At 43.1% G+C, this 25974-nt stretch overlaps 2 protein-coding genes and 1 pseudogene across 3 annotated transcripts; 1 reads left to right on the top strand and 2 right to left on the bottom strand.

The window, feature by feature from the left end:
- Positions 1–9947: 9947 nt before the first annotated feature.
- On the bottom strand, positions 9948–10937 carry LOC308085227 (trace amine-associated receptor 3-like; the record flags this gene model as incomplete). Its single annotated transcript, XM_080428307.1, is given in 3 exon segments — positions 9948–10207; positions 10210–10466; positions 10762–10937. Coding segments are annotated over 3 exon segments (693 nt in total).
- A 4384-nt stretch (positions 10938–15321) lies between these two features.
- LOC308085226 (trace amine-associated receptor 1-like) lies at positions 15322–22490 on the bottom strand (the record flags this gene model as incomplete). Its single annotated transcript, XM_080428306.1, has 4 exons — positions 15322–15592; positions 19525–19851; positions 20127–20240; positions 22408–22490. 4 exons carry the CDS (start codon positions 22488–22490, stop codon positions 15322–15324), a joined length of 795 nt encoding a protein of 264 aa, XP_080284432.1.
- Positions 22491–23031: 541 nt separating this feature from the next.
- Positions 23032–25731, top strand: LOC308085225 (olfactory receptor 52E8-like; annotated as a pseudogene). Its single transcript has 2 exons — positions 23032–23583; positions 25618–25731. The product of its transcript is annotated as an olfactory receptor 52E8-like (transcript).
- Positions 25732–25974: the final 243 nt, after the last annotated feature.

Genomic DNA, 25974 nt, shown 5'->3' with positions numbered 1-25974 from the left:
CATCCAACTGAACTGCCACGCCAAACAATGGACGGGAAGGGCGATGGATGTTTGTGCCGGGCTGGAGAGAGCGAGGTGGCTCGACCTCGCAAAACTCTCACACGATGCCTGCCAAGAGGCCAAGAAGCACCTGTTGGGCCTCAAGCTGGTGCATGGGAACCTCTCCCAGGGCGCCGCAGAGTTCCTACGCCACTCCACGGAGTCCAGGAAGGCCGGGCGACTCCACGGAAGCGGGAGGCAGCCTCGGGCGTTTTCGAGCCCACGCTTCCTCCCAGCTTCAGGCCCCGCACCGACAGGTCTACCGTCAGAGGGTGCTCCTCCTCTGGCCAGACCAGGGCTGACCGCCCCCGCACCTCTTCAGCCCCGGCAGCCTCCAGGGAGAGGCTCCAGGATGAAGGGTGCAGCCGCAAACAGGCCACGCGTCCGTGACAGGCTCAAAAGGTGAGCCGACAGGCCCCAGCCGGTGCCAAAATGGCAGGACTGAAGGCCCATCGTTGTTTCAAGCGTCTGGCCACTGTACCACATTTTCAGAGGTGGATGCGGTCTCTCAGAGTCCCACCCACCCGTGGCTCTCGGAAGGTCTTGGTGTCCCCACAGTGCGTGGACACACTCAGACCGTGGTCAGACGCAGCCTTTCTGTCCAAAGGGGTCAGAATGGGCGCTGTGGTCTCACGGAGGGTCATTACCACAGACGCCAGCCTCACGGGGTGGGGAGCAGTCCACGAGGACCGCTCGGCTAGGGGGTTGTGGGGTCCCAGTCTACAGACGGCCCACATCAACTACCTGGAGCTGAGGGTGGTTTTTCTGGCGGTCAGACATTTCGAGGCTTATATTCGGGGCTGTCATGTCATGATCAGGACCGACTCAACACAACGACCATGTACTATGTCAACAAGCAGGGAGGCCTGGCCTCTCCGGTGTTGGACAAGCTGGCGTGCGATCTGACGCGTTGGTGCGACTCGCGCCTTGCGTCGATTGGAGCCTTACATGTACCGGGTGTACTGAACAACTGAGCGGATCTGTTGTCCAGGGGCAGGTTCTGGTACCCGGATTGGTCTCTCCATCCGGCGGTGGCGAGCCAGATCCGGACCAGGTTTGCCCGACTGAAGGTCGATTTGTTCTCGGTTCTTTTCGGTGAAGGGGACTTCCCCACTGGGCTTGGACGCCCGAGCGCACTGCTGGCCGAACAAATTGCTTTACGCGTTCCCGCCACTGGAGCCAATCCTCCCAACGTTGGAGAGGGTCAGACTCTATGGACTGTAAATGTTACTGGTGGCACCGGCGTGGGGCGCATGGAGGTCGGGGATATCTCCTCTCCTCTACGACGAGCCCTGGCCCCTCCCCCCAATCAGGGACCTGCTGCGGCAGGCAGGGAACGAGATCTTCCACCCCCGCCCTCAGGACCTAGATCTGTGGGTTTGGCCCGTGAGAGGTCGACTCTGAGTTTGTGTGGTCTGCCCCCCGATGTGGTGGCCACCATCCAGGGTGCCAGGGCCAGCTCCACGAGAGCGGCGTACGACTCGAAATGGAACATTTTCGAGTCTTGGTGCTTGGAGCAGTCGCCGTCGGTGGTGGCTTTCCAGGCTCTGTGCGCATTATCCTCATTTTCCTGCAGGACAGGCTAAATGGGGCTTTTGACCTTTTCGACAGTTAAAGTGTAGCTGGGTGCCATTTCCACTTGTCACAAGGGTTTCGATGGCAAAACGGTTGGCAAGCATCCTCTGGTGCGTAGTTTCATGGGTGGCGCGAAGCGGGCTAGGCCGGGTACCAGACCTTTGTTCCCGGCCTGGGACCTGGCAGTGCTGCTGGACGCACTCTACCGCCCTCCGTTTAAGCCTTTTGAGTCTGCGGATCTGAAGGTCATCAGTCTCAAAACGATCCTCCTGGTGGCCCTGTCGACGGCTAAAGGGGTCAGTGATATGCACATGCTCTCGGTGAGCTCGGAATGCATGAGGTTCTCCGGCGACGGCAGGAGGATTTCTGCTTAAACCAAACCTGCCGTTCGTACCTAAGAACCTGGTGGTGGCCCATGCCCTGGTCAAACTGGTGGCTTTCCATCTACCTCCTTTCGACTTGGCAGAGGATGAACGATTGCATTGTCTCTGTCCTGTGAGGGCCTTGAGAAACTTTGGCAGAGAAACTGTGTTGGAGGAAGTAGCCACGTCGCGTGAGAACCTTTATGCCCTTCCAGATGCGGGAGGGACATCCAGTGCGTGCGACATACCCTCTCGACCAATTATGGTCACGGGAGTGTACGTGTGTAGCTCGTACGTTTATAGCTCTGTGCATCGCCAGGGGGCGCTGTATCCCAGAGTGACTATCTCACTCCAGAAGTAAAAGAACCGGGGTTACATACGTAACCTCTAGTTTTCAAATAATTGTAGTGGAGTAAAAAGTACAATATTTGCCTCTGATATCAGAATCAGCTTTATTGTCACATCACAGGCATACAGTTGTAAAAAGATTATGGGTGAAATTAATTTTTGTGCATAGCTCACAATGTGTTGTGAGCTTGTAGATCTGCTGTTTTCACTACTTGTGTGCGACACTTGTATGGCGAAGTGGGGCATGGGAGCAACGCTATATGGGTTTGACTGTGGATCTACAGATATACTAGGATTTGTCCGGGCACAGAGATTTATTACGGGGCCAGGCTCAGGCACTGAGCTGGGCTCCGTTTTGATATTGGCAGTATTCTTCCGAGTCTTCTGCCGTTTTTCGCAGTTCTGGCTGATGGTAGATGGACTATCAAGAAATTAATCTCACAATCTTTCGTCAAAGGGTGGCGCTATAGCACTCAATTGAAAGTGCCAACTTTGAACAGGTACAACTCATGCCCTGTTTGACCTACAGCCATGAACCTTTAATACACACATGCGTCTCCTCATGCCTGACAACTTTCGCACTCTGACTTTTAACCTCTGACCTTTAGATCTCCCACCATTTTGAATTATATGAAAAACATTCATTGGCTCATAAAATCTTCATTTTTTCACTTATGGAAAATCCGCCACAAACGTTTTGTCGGCAAAGGTCCTAAGTTCATGTGTAAAAAGTAACGTGCAGATTACTCAAAAATCCCAGGAGGAGATACGTTTTAACTATTGCAGCTTTATGAAAATTATTCATCTGCCCCTAACACACAAATGCAGGCTCACATTTCTTTGAAACTTTGCAGTCATGTAGAGGGTCATTCCAAATATCACTGAAACCGATCTTACTCCAATTGGCCAAAGGGGGGCGCTATAGTATTTTGAACATGCAAACCTTAAACAGGCAAAAGTGATGCCTCGTTTGGCCGACAGCCATGAAACTTGCTTACACTTGTGCATTGACACATGAGGAACACATGTATCACTTTGACCAGTAAGCTCCGCCCTTAGATTTTCCACAATTTGGAGCAGTTTGAAGAACACTTAAACCCAGGATTTTTTAGCTATTTCCGTGAAACAATATCATCTGTCTGACCTCCTTTTTCACTAGATCAGGTCTGTTGGTCCAATGGCTTCTCTCTAAAGCATCTGCTTTACAACCGCAAGGTTGCCAGTTCAAGCTTCACTTCATGCAGACTTCATTTAAAGTGCATTCCAAACAACATGACTGTATCAATGAATGCATGTGCAATTGTTAAAGATAACATGAAATGCTTATTTGAGAGCATGTTTTTTCAATGTATGACATACTGTACTTCATTGTGAAAATAGCCGATCTACAATCTCACAACTTTTCAGATAGCAACGTTTTGTGAGCTTGTAGATCGACTACTTTCACTAGTTTCTGTTCCGAAGGAGACGTACAATTTCTCTATCCGTAGATGGTTAGGGAACCAGTGATCTAGAGTAGTTAGCAAAACAGAGGCTTGGTTCATCAGGACGGAAAGACTTACAGTATATATATCAATAGACACCACTAGGGCTACCATATCTCTAGCTCAGTAGTTAGCCTGTGAGTCTGGAGGTCGCTGATTCGATCCCTGTCCCCGATGATGTGTTGAGGTGGTTGTGATTTGGCATTCTTAGGTTTATGCATTGTGTTTCTTGAGGTGAGGGGTAGGCATAGTTTTACTGAGGTTAGGGTTAGTGAGGTTGGGTGAGAGGTGGCATTGCAAAAAACATGACCTTGTTAAGCTCAGTCTTCTATGTTTCTATGGCTTATTGTGTATATTACTTATAGTTTCTTCTCTCTGCAATCCCTGCCCCTGTGTTATCGCTGGTTGCAGCTATATTTTCTCTTATTTTAAGGTATGCCTGTAAGTGTCACAGCATAAACCCTGAGGCTTAATGTAAAAATAGAAATGAACAGTGATGATGTAGCAGTAGAACAGTGTAGAGAGAGACAGGACGTTTAGAGAGTTGGTCTATCCACATGTTACATGATTCAAACCCAGGACATTGTGGCTTTGTGCTCAGTGTATGTGCTAGGGTACCTAGTGATGTGTATAGCAAAATAGCCATTATTTAACCATATGAACCCTAGCATCCTATTCTGGGGCGAATATTCTGTGAACAGGCTATGTGAACAGGCTATTTTTGGTGTAGATTTGGTGTAAAGGGGCAAAAAAGAGTGGACCAAGTATAGAGCCCTGGGGGACCCTGTAATTCCGTATACAACATGCATACATGTGCCTATAAAGAAAGAGAACTTGACGTCACACCATTGAAAGTAAAGATGGCGCCACCTGTCTATTGAACTCAATGGACGGGGCGAATTAGTTTTTGTTATTTCCATCGAAGAAAAGAAGGGAATGGGGATACTGTAGCCTAGTGCTTCTTTTGGGCTTGCTTTCCTAGACCTGGTTGCTTATTTCTCTCACAAAATCTGGCAACACTGCCAGAAACGATACATGCGACTGTTTAGATGCCTCAATACAATTATACAGTGAAAAAATTGCTTAGAAAAAAACCTGTATGTCTTCTTTTAAATTCCTGAACCGATTATCTGACAAAGGACACAGTTGTTTGGAAATAGTGTTTGTTCACAGACTGGTCCAGCCGGCTGCCATAAACTTCCGGTTCCAGTTTTGACTCCCATGCACTCCCAATGGCGTCTGCCCGGCCCATAGGCTGACTGTACCTTCTTCTATCATAGCCTTGGTTAGTGTCTGTGGGGAAACGGCTGTAACTTGAGTTCCTTTTTCCCCCCTGCATTTTTTATGAGGTTGATTCTTAGTCAGGGTGGTGTTCCCTCATTCACAATCTCCTATTCTTTCACTTTCACAATCTCCAGCCCTTGGCTCCTTTACCCCTGTAGAGCCTCAGAACTGTAGAACCTCATTGCTTTCGGGCAGAAACCTTGTTTCTCCATTATTTCAACTTTGTATGTATTTTCGTGAATTAATGCCCTACTTCGCCATACTACAGTGTCACGCAAAAGCAGCAAATATTGAAAATCTACAGGCTACGTAGCATTTTTTGCTATTAAAAGAAAATAAAAAATAAGTGAAAATTGTCTGTGGGTTGTATACATACTGAACCAATGAAAAGTATGCATCACTTATGTGCATATAAACAACATTAAAAATACAACGCATAATTCTCTTCTTTTTTTTTGGGGCACTTGACATTTATTTCCATATTCATCCATTATGTAATCGTGTTAAATGCACATTCACATACAAACACATGAAACAGAAATCACATCACACATTTAACAAAGCATCAGACCTAGTAAAGAAATTCCCAAAGATCACAGACACAGGCAAATAAAGACAATACTAATTATCCATAGATGTTTTTTGACTTGACAAAACTCTAGCAAAGGGAAATCAGAGCAACTTCAAGTTTCAGTTACCTCAGCATTGTACAATCCTAATATACAATATATTCTTAAATAAACCTCCAGTCTCTTAGTAGTATTCAAGACTCCTTATTCTAATGATAATAGTAATGTCCAACATAATGCAAAATAAAATATACAGTAATAAAAGAGGACATTTTAAAAGTTATAATTCAGGTTAGTTAATACTATGAGTCATGCCAGTGGTAAGTATTAAAGTTTAAATGTGGTGAATGACCACAGACTAGGATATACAATAACTTATTAGGTAGAAGTCGCACCTTTCCTGGGATAGAGGATATACAGACTATAACATTTAGAATCATAAAGCTGATCATAATTATAGTCAAAGATTGGATGGGATGAAATGTTGTTAAGGTAGGTTATAATCCAGGCCTTTCCCACTTGATTATTTATGGTAAAATGCAGTACAATTTGATGGTGAAGCAAGTTGAAAACCTACAATATGTTGCAGTATATTACATGACAGAATGCACTTCATGCACCTTTTTCTCAAATATAAAACAATGCAGAAATGAATACCCATAGCGCAAATCTTTAAAGTCATTTGTTTGTAAGATACCATTTAAAAAATGCATGAGATGTTTACAGATGGTTGGCATACTCATTTAGTTAAAATAATGTACATTATATGAATACATATACGTATAAAGTATAATCTGTAACCAGTAAATATGGACGTATCTAGCAGCTATGAGTGGACATACAGAGTATGTTTATGGAATGTCATAACAAAACAATATATATAACTTTGGTTTGCTACATTGATTGGAATTAGCATATTGAAACAATGTCATAATTATCAAGTGAATGTACAATAGCCCATTTAACCACAACCCCAGTGTCCGTATTCTAGGCAGGTCAAAATAGGCATAAAAGGTCTATATAACATTTGTCTAAAATGGGTTATTTCAACTATTTAAAATACAGCAAGATATAGGTTTTAAATGGATCCAGATATTGTATCATTTCAATCTCTCCATCGTTTAACTCGACAGTATGTTGATCTCACAGGAACCTGGCTTCAGTATCTGAAGTGTAACAATGAGTTTAATAGCTTTTCTAAACCAGGGGTAGAAAAAGGCAGTTAAGATACATCACACAAAGGAAAACAGGCATAGCAAATGCAGTGTCATTATCCCCGCCTGCAAAAAGGGGAAAGTAATACGGACAGAAGAATAATAGAAACACAACTATGACAGTACCGAGAGTCCTTGCTGCTTTTAGCTCTGATTTGTTTGCGATACCAAACCGAACGACTCTAAATGAGTGAGACTTCATGGCAGACAATTGTTCAAGTCGCTCCGGTCCGAGTCCAAGTCGAGTCCCAAGTCATTTGGTCCCAAGTCCAAGTCGAGTCCCAAGTCGTTTGGTCCCAAGTCCAAGTCGAGTCTCAAGTCATTTGGTCCCAAGTCCAAGTCGAGTCCCAAGTCAATCCAACCCTCATGTCCGAGTCCCAAGTCGAGTCCCAAGTCATTTGGTCCCAAGGCCAAGTCGAGTCCCAAGTCAATCCAACCCTCCGGTCCGAGTCCAAGTCGAGTCCCAAGTCATTCTGTTGTGGGCAAATCAAGGCGAGTCACAAGTCGAGTCACAAGGTTGTCAAGTCGAGTCACAAGGTTGTGTCAAGTCCCTCACTACTATTGTTCCCCAGCCCACCCACAAAGCACTCAGGTTTATATCTTGAAGAGAGAAACTGTATCTTAAAGTCAAGAATTAAACCAGCATAAAGCTGTTCATTTATCCATTACAACATTACATGTCTGATCATTTAGTTAGAACTAGGGAAAGGCTAAATTACACTAAAGAAATGGCATGTTTGATACAAAATTGTTTATTTTTTTACATTTGGCAGGCTCAAACTGGCACTGCCTTTCTGAGTAGTTGGTGTGTGACATTTCTGTGTAGCAGACATAAAACTGCATGCACACACACACACACACACACACACACACACACACACACACACACACACACACACACACACACACACACACACACACACACACACACACACCATTAATTATAATTTACTGACAGTACATTTTGCAGTTTGGGTGCAGTTGGGCCTGGGACCTGGCAGTGCTGCTGGACGCACTCTACCGCCCTCCGTTTAAGCCTTTTGAGTCTGCGGATCTGAAGGTCATCAGTCTCAAAACGATCCTCCTGGTGGCCCTGTCGACGGCTAAAGGGGTCAGTGATATGCACATGCTCTCGGTGAGCTCGGAATGCATGAGGTTCTCCGGCGACGGCAGGAGGATTTCTGCTTAAACCAAACCTGCCGTTCGTACCTAAGAACCTGGTGGTGGCCCATGCCCTGGTCAAACTGGTGGCTTTCCATCTACCTCCTTTCGACTTGGCAGAGGATGAACGATTGCATTGTCTCTGTCCTGTGAGGGCCTTGAGAAACTTTGGCAGAGAAACTGTGTTGGAGGAAGTAGCCACGTCGCGTGAGAACCTTTATGCCCTTCCAGATGCGGGAGGGACATCCAGTGCGTGCGACACACACACACACACACACACACACACACACACACACACACACACACACACACACACACACACACACACACACACACACACACACACACACACACACCATTAATTATAATTTACTGACAGTACATTTTGCAGTTTGGGTGCAGTTGGGTCAATCAAAGACAAATAGCCTATAATTATATTAATTATTAATGAATATTGGATAAACTGTGGCTGAAATGATGCAGGAAAGGAAATACATTAATGGCATTTATCTATAGGCCTATTAGGCCTATAATCCTGACGTGTCTGTGTTTGTTTTGTAGTATTTTAATATTACGTTATTTTCCATCAGGCACAGTTCAGCCATCTAGTACTACAGGACACATGCAGTGTTGCCAGATTCTGTGAGAGAAACAAGCAACGAGGTGTATGAAAACCAGCCCAAAATCACCCCAAAAGAAGCGACTATGGGCCACATGAGCACTTTAACATATACATCAGCTATTTGAAAATAGTAGATCTACAAGCTCGCGACGCGTTGTGAGCTTGTAGATCTGCTATTTTCAAATAAAATCTTGCGGGGAAATGATGATAAGCAGATCTGGCATAATAAGCAGATCTGGCAACACTACGTACATGTTTTTATTTTGTTTTTGCAAAGGGGTCCTTGGTAAAAAACTAAAAAAAACTAAAACACAGTGGAATAAAGGCATCTCTTTAAGCTTATATATATATATATATAGCAGAGAGAAACTTATGGTGGAAAAAAATAAGGAAGGAATTCAAGTTTGGTGGGAGTGTTAAAGTTATTAAACCTGTGGACGAATGGAAAAGTGGCAACGTGAGAAAGAGATGGATTACGCAGAGACTTTATTGCTGTTACCATGGATAAAGTAAATTCGACAGTGGTGAGTGACTTTCATGTTTACATGTACGTATATCTCGCTGGCTGGTGCTACTGTTGTTGTTGGGGTGGTGGCTGGCTGGGGTCATAAACAAAACACGAACGACTATAGTTGCATCGCGACGCGTTGTGAGCTTGTAGATCTGCTATTTTCAAATAGCTGATGTATATGTTATAGTGCTCATGTGGCCCATAGTCGCTTGACTCGCTTCTTTTGGGCTGGTTTTCCTAGACCTGGTTGCTTGTTTTTCCTCACAACACTGGCACTGATGATAACTAGACGGCAGCCGTCGTAGAATCAAAATGACCCCGCTGGGGGTGGCGGTGGCGTTTGCGGTAGAGTGAGCATGGGTTTGTATAAAGAGAGAAAGCGCATTTGCGGTAGAGTGAGCATGGGTTTGTATAAAGAGAGATAGCGCATTTGCGGTAGAGTGAGCATGGGTTTGTATAAAGAGAGAGAGCACATTTGCGGTAGAGTGAGCATGGGTTTGTGTAAAGAGAGAGAGGCATTTGCGGTAGAGTGAGCATGGGTTTGTATAAAGAGAGAGCGCATTTCACACACAGATCATTCACAGGGAAAAAAACTAAACGAGTCATCCGAGTCATCTTGTCTCGAGTCGAGTCAAGTCGGGAGTCATTGGCTAGCAAGTCCGAGTCGAATCTCAAGTCTCGTTGATCTTTTACCTTCCAAGTCCGAGTCGAGTCGCAAGTCTTTACATTCAAAGTTCGAGTCGAGTCGCAAGTCGTCAAATATGCGACTCGAGTCTCACTATGACTCGAGTCCAATTGTCTGCTTCATGGCCCGTGCCTGAGACACAGCCACCACAAACACTCTACCATACAGAACTATGATGACAGTCACTGGACAAATGAAAGTTATAACAACAGTGATAACTCCTGCACAGTAGATAACGACCACATTAAACTCTCCATAATAGCCTCTGCTTGAATGACTCAACCCCTTTGTCATTATCACAACGTTGTAGGAAACAGAGCAGACCCAGCAGAGACACACAGTGATTTGAACTATTTTTTTGTGATTTTGTTAGTGTACTGCAAAGGTTCACAAATAGCCACGTAACGGTCGACCGCTATGAGCACCATGGTTCCTACTGAGGAGGAGATAATTATAAGGACAAGTAAGGCAAACTGATCACACATGAAGTCACCAAGAAACCAGCAGGCGGTTATGACGCGGATTGCTTCAACTGGCATCACCACGAGGCCTATAAGAAAATCTGAGACAGCCAGGGAGAGGAGGAGAAAGTTGGTCGGGGTGTGGAGCAGCCTGGAAAAGGATAAGAATATTTTTTAAGTATGTTTCATATTGTTAATTAACGACTTAAACCATATAGTTGACTGGAGTCCCACAGGGCTTGATCCTATTTTCCCCTTCACACCAAATCTCTTTACCAAATATAGCCGATCTACAAGCTTTAATATCGGTTATTTTTGCAGAATAGTCACCCCAGAATAAGTAAATAGATAAATAGGGTCTTTGTGGTTAACATAAAATAAAGCATAGCTTGTGTGTACAAAAGTCAACAGAATAATATGGGCTGTACTGAGAATGATAACCCCACCTGAAGTGTGAGATGGAGATGATGACCAGTAGGTTGAGTTTCACGGTGAGCAGAGAGAGGGTTTGCATCAGAATGAACAGGGAGACTTCCTCATAGTAGGGACGTTCCAGCCTCCTGCAGGAGGTGTTGGGGAGTTGTGGAAAGCAGAGCGCGTCTCCTTCCACAATCTCCATCATCAGAGAGACGAGGAGGAGAGAAGCTGCCGAGATCTGGACAGCTCTTTGGCTAAAGGTCTCTGACACAGCTTTTTATCGCCCATACTGTTGTCTTTTTCCTTCGCCCTCATTCTCTGGAGTCTCTCTTCTTCCCCAGCGTCCCTCTCTCTGTTTCATCACTCATCAACCCCTCCTCCTCCTGTCCTCACTCCTCTCTTGCTTACTTCTCGTCTTGTTTGGTTCCTCTCTTCTAAGTTTACTTCCTCTCATTTCTAGACAGCGAGCCGTATAGAAATGGGTCTGTCTGTGAATCTGTCTGTGAGTCTGTGTGATTGTCCAGAGCTAAACTCTGGGGGGAGGAAAATAATTGACATGAACTGAGATTTTCTTTTTTCTATTTATTTTTTTCTAATACCAATACCATGGGACATGTGGACAGGGACCATAACCACTTAAACCCTATTGACCGGGGTCCCCCAGTGGTCTATCCTTAACAAATCTTTTCCCTCTACAACAAAATTCTCTTGACCAAAATAGCAGATCTAAAAGCTACAAGCTGTGAGATTGTAGATCTGCTATAGGCTATTCGGCAAATGTTTGCCTATTATGGCATGCCCAGAATAGGGACGCTATAGGTGTTAGGGCCGCAGTTTTTTTTTTGTATCATTCTGTTTTCAGTGCTCAATGGTGATTGGAGGGTGGAGCGGCAGCAGAGTTTGGGAGACATGGGCCTCATTGGCAATCAGACAGCCTGCATCCAAACCTGGGAGAAGCTTGAGGGCCCGGTCACACACGCTTCAGACGTGTCGAGCCAACACTTGCATCTTGCATGCTGAGGCGTCAGACATGCCTGTTTCCCATGTTGTCTTGCAGGGCTGAGGAGAGTGTCTTTTTTCCGGTGTATAATAGTTCGTTTGACTCATGCAGTGTTGAGTGTTGGCTCACTGAAAGAAAACTAAAAACAAGATTTGGTCAACGACAGAGAGAGAGAGAGAGAGAGAGAGAGAGAGAGAGAGAGAGAGAGAGAGCGAGAGAGAGAGAGAGAGAGAGATATTGTATCACTATATTATATATGCCCCCTCGCCATTTTCAACTGCCCCCTCAGTCAATTCATCCTGGCGCCATGCCCGCACAGAGCGTTTATTGACACCCACAACGTTTAGCAGTGCTCCTCTCCAAAAGTGTGCGGTTTTAGTCGCTGTTGTGCTCCCAAAGTCTGCATAATGTGCAGACCCCCCCTTTATCGGTGACCATTTATCGGGACCACTTTATTGGTGGTTATTTAGGTGTTTGCATTGCTTCGCATGGGTACAGAGCTATACATACAAAATATTACTAGTCCATACCCGAGGATTTGGCGAGACAGACTGCCCACCTTAACTACCTATAAACCTGTTGTGCATTGTGCACCGTACATACATTGATTTCAAGCTTGGACAACCTCTGTATCACAGGGAAAATATGCTAACAGAAAATATGAATTGATTGAAATATTAAAAGCTGATGCCAGCCGACATGAACAGTCGCATGGACAATCGCTCTCTCGCGAGCTCCCGCGAGCTCTCCAGAAAAATCTAAACAAAAAGTTTAGTCTTTCTGAGGAGAACCCAACTGCGTCCCCCCGTCATTTTCCTTATTCTCATCCTGTGGATTATGGATTCCTACCTCAACTCCGCATGGATTGTACACCAGAGGGATAAGGAATTGTACGAGAAAGAAAAGGTGGAATCACACAGTGACTTCTCCTAGCTACTGGATCTGAGAAGAAACATCCAGGCTACGGCACCCCCCCCCCCCCAAAACCAAGACCATGCATTCAGTAGTGTAGGAACGAGAAGATTGTATTTATTTATTCTTCTCTATTTTCCCATTATTTTATTTAGTTTTATTGTGGACCACTTAGACCCCAACTTGGTATTGGTATTTGTGTGATATGAGGACAGTGGAATTAAAAGGATCCCTGGCTAATAAGCCTTATATGCCTTAATACATTATAATTGCCCTCTATAACAAAAATAAAAAACACCTAACATATTGTATCTATTTTAGAAATAGTTCATCTTTCACTCAAGGGGGGGGCAACGCACGTCGCAAGTTGATGATGTAATCTCTCCATGTCGAATGCATGTGTTAACCAAAAAAAAGTTTTTAGTTACATTCCATAGGGCTGGACCACACATGGACAAATTACATTATCAATTTGCGACGGGCGTTGTCCCCCTTGAGTAGCCTAAAAGATGAACTATTTCTAAAATATTGATCCCTCATTCACAATCTCCCAATCTCCTATTCTGTCACAATCTCCAGGCTTATAGCCTGAGCCTGTGGCTCCTTTACCTCTGTAGAGCCTCATTGCTTTCGGGCAGAAACCTTGTATCTCCATATTTCAACTTTGTATGTATTTTCGTGAATTAAAGCCCTACTTCGTCGTACTACAGTGTCCCACAAAAGCAGCAAAAATTGCAGATCTACATGCTAAGTAGCGTTTTTTGCTATTAAAAGAAAAGGAAGAAATAAGTGAAAGTTAAAGTGGTTAAATGTGTCAGTGGGTTGTATAAATACTGAACCAATGAAAAGTATGCATCACTTATGAGCATATAAACAACATAGAAAATAAATAAAACACATAATTCTCTTCTTATTTTTTTGGGCACTTGACTTTTATTTCCATATTCATCCATTATGTAATCATGTGCATGTAATGTGTGTTACATGCACATACACACATGCACATACACACATATGAAACAGAAATCACATCACACATTTAACAAAGCATCAGACCTAGAAAAGAAATGCCCAGAGAGGCATCACAGGCACAGGTAACTAAAGACAATACTAATCATCCATAGATGTTTTTTGACTTGACGAAACTCTAGCTTATACAGCGAAGGGAATATCAGAGCAAGTTTCAGTTACCTCAGCATTGTACAATCACTGATATACAATATCTTCTTAAAGAAACCTCCAGTCCAGTCTCTTAGGAGTATTCAAGACTCCTTATTCTAATGATAATAGTAATGTCCAACATAATGCAAAATAAAATATACAGTAATAAAAGAGGACATTTTAAAAGTTATAATACAGGTAAGGTAATACTATGAGTAATGCTACTGCATTACTCATAGTATTACATTACCTGTACAATATTGTACCTCTCCTGGGACAGAGGATATGGAATATACAATTTAGAATCATAAAGCTGATCATAATTATAGTCACGTATTGGCTGGAATGAAAAGTTGTTAAGGTAGGTTATAATCCCAGGCCTTTCCCACTTGATTATTTAGGGTAAAATGCAGTACACTTTGATGGCGAAGCAAGTTTAAAACCTAAAATATGTTACAATATCTTACTGTAGATCATTTTTGACAATCCCATGACGGACTGTACTTTATGCACTTTTTTCCACAAATATAAAACAATGCAGAAATGGATACCCATAGCTCAAAACTTTAAAGTCATTTGTTTGTAATATACCATTTAAAAATATGCATGAGATGTGTACAGATCGTTGGCATACATATTTAGTTAAAATAATTATATTATATGAATAAATATACGTATAAAGTATAATCTGTTACCAGTAAATATGAACGTAAATCTATCAACTATGAGTGTACATAGACACAGAGTATGTGTGTGGAATGTCATAGCAAAAAACAATATATATAACTTTGGTTTGCTATATTTCCTATTTAACCACAACCCCAGTGTCCGTATTCTGAGCAGCAGCAGAGTTTGGGAGACATGGGCCTCATTGGCAATTAGACAGTCTGCATCCAAGCTCGAGGGCCCGGTCACATACGCTTCAGACGTGTCGAGCCAACACTTGCATCTTGCATGCTGAGGCATCAGACATGCCCGTTTCCCATGTTGTCTTGCAGGGCTGAGGGTAGTGCCGGTTTTCCGGTGTGTATAGTTCGTTTGACTCATGTGGAGTGTTGAGTGTTGGCTCACTGAAAGAAAACTAAAAACAAGATTTGGTCAACGAGAGAGAGAGAGAGAGAGAGAGAGAGAGAGAGAGAGAGAGAGAGAGAGAGAGAGAGAGAGAGAGAGAGAGAGAGAGAGAGAGAGAGAGAGAGGATTGCGTGGCATGTGGTGTGTCCTGTATGGTTCTGTGTAAGGTTATTTAAATCATCATAGCTTCTTCACTGTGAAATAACTTGTGTCGTTATTAAGTCGTTATCAACAAAACAATATAACTTTGGTTTGCTACATTGATTGGGATTATTATATTGAAACAATATCATACTTATCAAATGAGTTTACAATTTCCTATTTAACCACAGCCCCAGTGTTCGTATTCTGGGAAGGTCAAAATAGGCGTTCACTATTTGAAATACAGCAAAATATAGGTTTTTAAATGGGTACAGATATTGTATCATTTTGACCTCTCCATCGTTTAACTCGACAGTATGTTGATCTCACAGGAACCAGGCTTCAGTATCTGAAGTGTAACAATGAGTTTAATAGCTTTTCTAAACCAGGGGTAGACAAAGGCATAGATGAGAGGATTCACACAGGAGTTAAGATATATCACCCAAAGGAAAACAGGCATAACAAATGCTGTGTCATTATCCCTGCCTAAAACAAGGGGAATGTAATACGGACAGATGCATAATAGGAACACAACTATGACCGTACCGAGAGTCCTTGCTGCTTTTAGCCTTGATCTGTTTGCGACACCGAACCGAACGACTCTAAATGAGTGAGACTTCATGGCCCGTGCCTGAGACACAGCCACCACAAACTAGCCTGGTAAACCCTCCCTCCGGAAATCTCAATTCCATTTCATTTCAGGAGTGAGTCTGGCCTGATCCGCCTGTCTGCAATATTGGCTGTGCTGGAGTTGGGCGGGAGTAATACCGTTGACTGACAACCCCTTCAGCCAATGATAATTTTTCCCCTTCAGCCAATCAGCAGTTCACCAGTCTTAATGTGACGCGACGGGACTTTTGAGACAGCCATACCGAAAATGGGTTGCCTTTTTCGGGTACAATGGTGTCACTGCCCGCCCCTACCGGTTCTCTAATTTTTTTTTTTTAAATAGGCTTTGTCATGATTAATTGACCACATATATGAAGTTAAACAACTAAATTCTATCCAAACGATATCTTATAAGTAAATTCCGTGCCTCAAAATAGAAGTTAGAGAGCTTTTTGAAGTAAAAAAATAGCGGAGAAAACTGCCCACAGAAAAAGATGGCTGCCGTTCGTGTTTTGGGCTCACTCGAACTCGCCACCTGATTGGCCAACTGTCGCTGTCAATCACAGAACGATGTGCGACGACGCTGATAGGCGCGTCCGTTTGGCATACACAGCCAATATTGCAGAGAGGCGGTTCATGCCAGACTCACTCCAGGAATCAAATAGAAATTAGATTTCCGGAGGGAGGGTTTACCAGGCTAACCACAAACACCATACCATACAGAACTATGATGACAGTCACTGGACACAGTAGACGATTCTGAAATTGAGATTATAGGCTACAATGTCATTAGGAAAGACAGAACTCTTTGTGGAGGAGGGGTATGCATTTATGTGAGATCTGACATCATTTTCAATGTGTACCCAAAATTGGAGAACAACTCCACGGAATCGGTCTGGATAAAAATCACCTATCCTCACGCTAAACCCCTGATAATTGGCGCAATCTACAGGCCCCCAGGTCAAAATGAGTTTTATGATTTATTAGAGGAGCACATGGCAATCATTGGAAATTCGGAATTGATTTTGATTGGCGACTACAATACGGATGTACTCCGGAAAGACGCCGCCATATTTAAATCTTTCAAAAAATTCTGTGACATGCATAGCCTCACCCAAATGATAAAAAATATCACAAGGGTAGGCCCCACTTCTCAGACCATCATTGACCTCATTTTGACATCAGACCAGTCGAGGATTCCTTTAAGTGGAGTCATTGAGTGCAGTCTAAGCGACCATAACATCATTTTCTGCACGCGTAGGCTTCACAGATCTGTAGTTGATTGTCATAGCACGATCAGCTGCAGAGCTGTGAAAACTTACTCATCAGAAGCTCTCACAACAGCTCTTGAGAAAGTGGATTGGTCAAATGTACTCGGTGGCTCCTCGGCTGAGGAGTCTTGGACTGGTTTCAAAACTGCTTTTGTGTCTGTTATTGATAGCCTAGCGCCCAAGAAGGTGGTGAGAGTCAGAGCCCGTACACAACCCTGGATGAATGGAGACATCCTAAATGCAATCAAACTCAGAAACAAAATGTACTCTGAGTTCAGGAAATGCAAAGATGTGCAACTACTTGAAAGATGCAGAAATCAACGAAATGTAGTAAACAAATTGGTCAAAACTGCCAAAAAGAATTTCTTAAATGAAAGTATTGAGGCAAACAAAAGCCACCCACAAAAGCTGTGGGAAGCGCTACAGAAATTGGGCTGCAACAACAAAATTCAAACCAAAGCTACAAACATCTGCATTATTTCAAGTGGCGTGCTCATTACCGACAAGCAAGCGGTAGCAAACTGTTTTAACAGCTTTTTTACCACCATTGCAACCCAGTTGGTAAGCAAACTTCCTCAGCATTCAGGTTTGTACGGCTCTGACCACATCCATGCTCACTATGTTAAACTAGGGGCTAAAAAAGACTCCTTTTCATTCAAACCAGTAAATGCTGATGATGTGCAGAAAAAACTACTCGCCCTCCAGCCAAACAAGGCCACCGGCCTTGACAATATCCCCACCAGATTCCTCAGAGACGCAGCTACTGCTATTGCCCCCATAGTAGCCCAAATCACAAACCTATCCATCAGCCAGTGTCACGTCCCACAGGATTTCAAGTTGGCAAGAGTAATCCCTCTGCATAAAAAAGGAAGCAAATTAGAACCTGGCAACTATAGGCCTGTTTCCATCCTTTGTTCCATCTCAAAGGTTGTAGAGCGATTAATTCAAGAACAAATCAACAGCTACCTCAGCGAGCATAAACTGTTGTTTGAATTCCAATCGGGCTTCAGAACCTCCCATTCCACTGACACATGCCTACTGTATCTGACCGACTACATCAAACGTGAGGTAGACGCGGGCAAATACTGCGGCATGGTCATGTTGGACCTCCAAAAAGCGTTCGACACTGTAAACCACTCAATTTTACTTGATAAGCTGAGGGCGATTGGTTTTGACTGCACATCACTAAACTGGATGAGATCTTACCTGGAGGGAAGAGAACAAGTGGTTGACATCAACGGAACCATGTCCTCATCCCTCCCGGTGAGCTGTGGGGTTCCTCAGGGCAGCATTCTAGGGCCGTTACTGTTTCTTCTATACATTAACGACATGAGTGCTGCCTGTAACTGCAAATTGTTCCTGTTCGCTGATGACTCGGCACTCCTGATCTCGGGAGAGGACAAGTTGCAAGTTGAGGAGGCGCTCAGCTCCGAACTCTCAAAAATCCGTACTTGGCTTACCGATAACAAACTGTCACTACACCTTGGGAAAACTGAATCCATTCTCTTTGGGACCAAACATTCCCTCAGACAGATGGATGTAAATGATTTCAAGGTCAAAGTCGATGACAAAATTATCTCTAGCAAAGAAGAGATTACCTATTTGGGTTGTGTACTTGACAAATACCTGACAGGTGATAGCATGGCTACAAAGGTGGTCAAAAGAGTAAACCAGAGAACCAAATTTATGGGCAGAGTTTCCTCTTTTGTCAACCCTCAGGCCCTCAGGACCCTCTCTGGGGCCCTGATTCAACCACTTTTTGACTATGCTTGCACCTCCTGGTACTCCAACACCTCAGTGTCACTGAAGACTAAGCTTCAAACCTCCCAAAACAAACTGATTCGGCTACTCCTCGGATTGGGGCCCATGACCCACCTTTCTCCCACCCATTTTGCCAGCCTAGGCTGGCTCAGGGTGGAAGACAGGGTTAAACAACTAAAAATGGGACTGGCCTTCAAAATTGTAAATGCAAATTTGCCCGATATGCCCACAATTCCCGCATATCTGAGTAAATACCTCCAAAAGGTTAGCGACACCCACAGTCACAATACCAGAGGGAGCGTTAACAACAATTTGGTACCACCCACCCATAAATCAAACATGGGCAAATTCTCCTTCTACAGCACTGCCACCCAGGATTGGAATAGTCTAACTCCATCCCTCAAAAAATGCAGTTCGCTGGGCTCATTTAAAAGAGCCTTAAAAAATCACCTTTCAGGAGGCCAAAGGTGGAGGTAGTACCATTTTCCCGTTAGACAGCAGACCCCCCCCCCCCTGTTCTTGTACATATTTTTTTTCCCCTCTCTTTTTTTTTTTTGTTGTACATAGTGTTATATATTGTTTTTTGGCTGTTTATTTTGTAATGATATTTGAACTGTGGTGCCACTATATATGCCTATGAATTAAATACCAAGGCCCTCATTGGAAACAAGTCCGCAAGGACTTTTATGAACGGACCTGTTAGACAAAGTATTTTAAATGTAACTGTGCTGTTTTACATTTTTTGCCTAATAAAATATTCAATCAAAGGACAGATGAAAGTTATAACAACATCGATAACAAATACAACGTAGATAAGGACCACATTACACTCTCCATAACAGTTGTCTCTGCCTGAATGACTCAACCCCTTCATTATCACAACGTTGTAGGAAACAGAGCAGACCCAGCAGAGACACACAGTGATAATCACTCTTCTTTTAGTGATTTTGTTGGTGTACTGCAAAGGTTCGCAAATAGCCACGTAACGGTCGACTGCTATGAGCACCATGGTTCCTACTGAGGAGGAAATAAGTATAAGGAGAAATAAGGTAAACTGATCACACATGAAGTCACCAAGAAACCAACAGGCGGTTATGAGGCGGATTTCTTCAACTGGCATCACCAGCAGACCTACGAGGAGGTCTGAGACAGCCAGGGAGAGGAGGAGAAAGTTGGTCGGGGTGTGGAGCTGCCTGGAAACGGATAGGAATATTTTTGAAGTATGTTTACTTAAACCAGTTGACTGGAGTCCCCCAGGGCTTGATCCTATTTTTCCCTTCACACCAAATCTCTTTATCGATCTACAAGCTTGTATATCGGTTATTTTTGCAGAATAGTCACCCCAGAATAAGTAAAATAATAAATAAGTCTGTCTGGTTAACATACAATTAAGCAGAGGTACATTAAAGCATTTGTGCCATCAAAGTCAAAAGCATAACATGGGCTCTGCTGAGAATGATTACCCCACCTGAAGTGTGAGATGGAGATGATGACCAGTAGGTTGAGTTTCACGGTGAGCAGAGAGAGGGTTTGCATCAGAACGAACAAGGAAACTTCCTCATAGTAGGGACGTTCCAGCCTCCTGCAGGAGGTGTTGGGGAATTGTGGAAAGCAGAGCACGTCTCCTTCCAGAATCTCCATCATCAGAGAGACGAGGAGGAGAGAAGCTGCCGAGGTCTGGACAGCTCTCTGGCTAAAGGTCTCTGTCACAGCTTTTTATCATCCATACTGTTGTCCTTCTCCTTCGCCCTCATTCTCTGGAGTCCCTCTTCCCCAACGTCCCTCTCTCTGTTTCATCACTCATCAACCCCTCCTCCTCCTGTCCTCACTCCTCTCTTGCTAATAATTGATATGAACTGAGATTTTCTTTTTTCTTTTCCTTTTTTTTCTAAGGACGTATACCATGGGACATGTGGACAGGGACCATAACCACTTACACCCTTTTGACCCCAGCGGTCTATCCTTAACTCATTTTATCCCTCTACAACAAATCTCTTCACCAAAATAGCAGATCTACAAGCTACAAGTTGTGAGATTGTAGATCTGCTATTTTCGGCAAATGTATGCCTATTATAGCATGCCCAGAATAGGGACGCTATAGGTGTTAGGGCCGTAGTTTTTGTGTTTGTACCTCTATGTTTTCAGTGCTCAGTGGTGATTGGAGGGTGGAGCGGCAGCAGAGTTTGGGAGACATGGGCCTCATTGGCAATCAGACAGCCTGCATCCAAACCTGGGAGAAGCTTGAGGGCCCGGTCACACACGCATCAGATGTGTCAAGCCAACACTTGCATCTTGCATGCTGAGGCGTCAGACATGCAGTTTGTATAGTGCGTTTGACTCGTGTGGAGTGTTAGAGTGTTGGCTCACTGAAAGAAAACTAAAAACAATCTTTGGTCAACAAGAGAGAGAGAGAGAGAGAGAGAGAGAGAGAGAGAGAGAGAGAGAGAGAGAGAGAGAGAGAGAGAGAGAGAGAGAATTGCGTGGCCTGTGGTGTCCTGTATGGTTCTGTGTAAGATTATTTAAATCAACGAGGAAACGCAGGCTTATGGCTTCTTCACTGTGAAATAACTTGTGTCTGTTATTAAGCTTTTAAGATTATTTAAATCAACGAGGAAACGCAGGCTTATGGCTTCTTCACTGTGAAATAACTTGTGTCTGTTATTAAGCTTTTAAGATTATTAAATCAATGAATAGCAGAATGACACCATATTGTTTTACTATATTAAATATGCCCCCTCACCATTTTCAACTGCCCCCTCAGTCATATCATCCTGGCGCCATGCCCACACAGAAACCCACAACCTTTAGCCCAATCAACCGTTGCTGCATGGAGGATTAAATGAGCAGTGCTCCTCTAACAAAGTGTGTGGTTTTAGTCGCTGTTCTGCTCCCAAAGTCTGCATAGTGTGCATATCCTCCCTTTATTGGTGACCACTTTATCGGGACCACTTTATCGGTGGTTATTTAGGTGTTTGCATTGCTTTGCATGGGTACAGAGCTATAAAGACAACATATTTCTAGTCCATACCCGGGGATGTGGCCAGACTGCCCACCTATTAACTACCGATAAACCGGTTGTGCATTGTGCACCGTACACATTGATTTCAAGCTTGGACAACCTCTGTATCACAGGGAAAAAATGCTAACAGAAAACATGAATTGATTGATCAGTTTTCTAATCTTGAGGCCTTCATTATTCTCCTGCTCCTCAATTGACTAACACATACAGCCATGACTGTGGGGAGCCTCTATTAATTACATATTATGATCATTGAATTAATGAGGAGCCTCATTAGCTCCCTGGGTAATGGTATATTAGACATGTTTAGATGTTCCCACAGAGACCTTTAAAATAAATAGGGAATAGATTGAATTCCTCCCTGCTTCAGTCCCTGTATGCAAATCCCTGCATACACTTGCAAACAACCCGCACGCACGCACGCACGCACGCACCTACGCACGCACGCACACAGTCACCATTTTTGTTACATTTTGTAATAAGCAAAGATAAGTACAAATTAGTTTGTGTGCGCGTGTGTGCGTGCGTCTGTGTTTGCGTGTGCATGTGCAATTTGAACAATAACAATAAGCATTAGAATGCGTAGAGTAGCAGCAATTTCTTATTTATTTAATTTAATTATATTCATTTTATATATATATATTTTCACACTTTTTGACACTCCTGATGTTACAGTGTAGTCTAAACTTTTTGACCGACAGTTTCCGATGTAAAAAACAGGTCTGTCTACCCTCCTGTGAGCCGACCCCCAGAGGAGTTTCCATGGCCACACTTCAACAGATACACAACCTCTGTGTCTCTTAGGACAGCCATCTTACTTGATCCTGTATTTACCAACCTCCCTAATTGTTCCCCATGGGGGGTTCAGTTGACAAGCCTTCACTGCCTTGCACATTCTGCCTTCTCCTAATCTAAAAAAGGGATGCATTGTGAACTTGTACATAGTCTATTCTCGGCAAAGAGATTCGGTATAGAGGACCAATTATAATGCCCCAGGGGGACACCGGTCACTAAAGTATTAATTTAGTATAAGTTTAAGGTTTAAGTCGTTAAGAAATCAAGGGTGGGGGAGGTCTGGGCCCTCCCGATCAAAACCAAATGCCAGGATAGTCACACCGCCGCTGAGGCAAAAAAAAAAAAAGTGAAGCCTCTGTACCAGTGCAAACACATCATTTTAACATAATGATACATTTAAACACTTATAGGGCTGAGGGGAGTTAGAAAAACGACTTTGACAATAAAATAGGACAATGTACAGTGATGTTCTTGTGTCAATGTACAACAATGTTCATGTTTATTGTATCTTCCTTCTGTGTCCTATGTATTATTTATTATAAGTAAACAGCAGGTTGTGATGGGCCACGAGCAGCAATCACTTACCATCAATGCCACATTTGTTCGCCCTGCCAAGTTCTACCTCAGTGGATTCTCCAACATTCCTCATGTTAATTACTTGTGTTGCTGCGTGTTTTGTTTATGCTGCAACTCTTTTTGGAAATGCCCTCCTCCTCTTGGTCATCTTCCAGGTCAAGACCCTCCAAGCGGCTAAATACGTGATCGTCTTCAATCTGGCTTTGACAGATTTGTATGAGAGCACGGCTCTTACACAAAAGCTCCTAGACACGTTCCTGTTTGACAGGAGATACATTGTTTATGATGCCAGCTTAAGTTATATGTTCTTTGTTTTGTTTTTTACAAGTTTGCAGTCTTGGACACTCGTAGTGATGGCAGGACAAGCATCACCCAAGTCACAAACTGTCCAAACTCCTACGGGCCTGCAGTATCAAGAGCAGCACTGCTTCTGGAACAGTTTTCACCTGGCTGCCATCAGACTGATGACAGGTGGTGCTGTCAGGCTGGTCTCGGACCTTTGCTCTTCCTTGTACCTACTTGTGGATATACCAGTGTCAGTCTACCTTATGTGGATTATGCGGTCAACACGCACTGACATTTTGCACCTTAATCCCATGTACAACGCACTGACTTTTGTCTTTTTATTGTGTTTTTTCTAGCACCTTAACTAACGTCCATAAGTATATCATGCACAGTATACATCGACTGCTATGCTCACGCACCTTTATATCTTATATCAGGTAATATTGTGTAAATATGTAGATAACTTGTTTGGGTTTTTTGTTCTCTTGTTTGATCTCCTTTCCCACTTGCCCCTCCCCCCTTTTCTTCTTCCCCTTATTTTTTCTATTGAAATAACGATACGATGGGAACTATGCACGAAAACGAATTTCACCCACTTATTTACTTCTGTAAACCTGTGATGTGACAATAAAGCTGATTGATTGAATACCTTATTTAGAAAAGAGTACAATTCACAATACAAGGTCCTCTAAACTGGATCGCTCATTAACAATGGCTTATTTAAAATGAGATCCCCACGCACTCAAATCATGATGACATTTAAGAAAACAGACAAATATACACTACTTTGCAGCTGATTCTGATGATGAGGTGACAGATTTGTTGCAATTTCCTTCCCTCTAAGGTACCATGCGATTGTGACCAACAGACCATTGCTGCCATACTGATATTTGTGTGGGGTTTCTTGGTCAGCATAGTAGCATCCACTATTAGCTTTAAGCCCACTCTCCACCAGACCGACTTTGGGCCAACTTGCCGTCGGGAAGCGTTCGATATAGTCGTCCAGTCGGTTAGGGGTCCGTCGGGTAGTCCGTCGGGACCTTTTCGGCCGACCCAGAGCCGACCGAACATGTTCAGTTATTTGGCCGACTGGGGCCCGACTGGGAGTAGCCATGTTGCAGAGAAGAAGTGACAACAACACCGCGAGGGCTGTCGGTGTTGCCAGATTATGTGAGAGAAACAAGCGACCATGTCTATGAAAACCTACATTCACTGTTTCTCGTTGTCGCTCCCAGAGAGAGAGATTGATTGATTTGACCTACTTTTGCGCTGTGGTGATGTAATTTATTGGGAGCAGGTGTGTAAGATTCCAATAGTATAAACATTTTAATTGGCTTTCATATACTCTTAATATATTTTTTTCAAATTAGATTTGGCCTTATAGATCGAAATGTGCTCAGTTTTGGCTATTTTCTGGGTGTTAATTTCAATAAATTAATTAATGTATTTATTTTTTATTATTCGAATAACCGTTTTCTTTTTCAAAAATGTTGTTTACACGTCAGCAGTGGTTGAAAAAGTACTCAAATGTTTTACTTGAGTAAAAGTATCAATGCAATAGATGTACTCTGAGTCTGTTACAAGTAAAAGTCCGGAATTCAACATTTACGTAAAAGTACTAAAGTATTGGTATAAAAATGTACCTAAAGTACCAAAAGTAAAAGTACTAAAATGTTTGAAAATAGCAGATCTACAAGCTCAGAACGCGTGCATAGCAACACGTTGTGAGCTTGTAGATCTGCTATTATCAAATAGCTTATAGGTATAATATAGGGCTAAAGTGGTTAATGTATGTTTTATAATGATTTATATCTGCAAAGTAACTAGTAACTAAACATTTCAAATAATTGTTGTGGAGTAAAAGTATAGACAATTGGAAATACTCCAGTAAAGTAAAAGTACCTCAAAATTGTACTTAAGTACAGTACTTGAGTAAATGTACTAGTTACTTTACACCACTGCACGTCAGTGAAGAAAAAACGCTGGGAACATCCCTATATTTACAAGTGACTTTGCAGGGAAACAAGCCCAAAGTCGCTTATAATAAGCAGACCTGGCAACGCTGGCAGGTTAGGCTGAAAGTAATCTCTCAAGAACAGCAGAGGGCGATGTTTTTCCTTTTTATTTGTCGATGGGTTCCCACATTGGGCTGGAAGTTATAACGCATTAGCATTTCAATGGGCACGTCGGCTGACAGACTAAATGCCAACTTTTGCCAACCAAATACCAGTCTGTTGCAGTCTGAAGTAGTCTGAAATAGTCTGAACGAGTCTGTTTGATGGAGAGTCACCTTAGATCGCCTGTCTTTTTGTGGCTCTCTGGTGATTAAGAGCTTCTTCTGTGATCACAAACCCACATATACTTACTTGCCTGTAATGACTTGTCTTTAATAACATAATGGCATGTATGTTTCATCATAATTATATGTATTCCTATTATACTGATAGTGATGACATATATTTGTATTGTCATAGCACTAACCAAGATTGCAACAGGAGAGGAGTGTTTCAATGCTATAAAAACCTCACCTGTTGTTAGTCAATTAAGGAGCAGGAGAATAATGAAGGCCTCAAGATTAGAAAACTGATCAATCAATTAATGTTTACTTTTTTCCAATTATGTTATCCAATATATCCTACAC

This window comes from Gymnoscopelus braueri, assembly GCF_963280865.1.
Source record: "Gymnoscopelus braueri genome assembly, chromosome: 5".
In the NCBI taxonomy this organism is placed as follows: Eukaryota; Metazoa; Chordata; class Actinopteri; order Myctophiformes; family Myctophidae; genus Gymnoscopelus; species Gymnoscopelus braueri.
The sequence above is the reverse complement of the archived record's forward strand: the minus strand, read 5'-3'. Positions and strand labels throughout refer to the sequence as shown.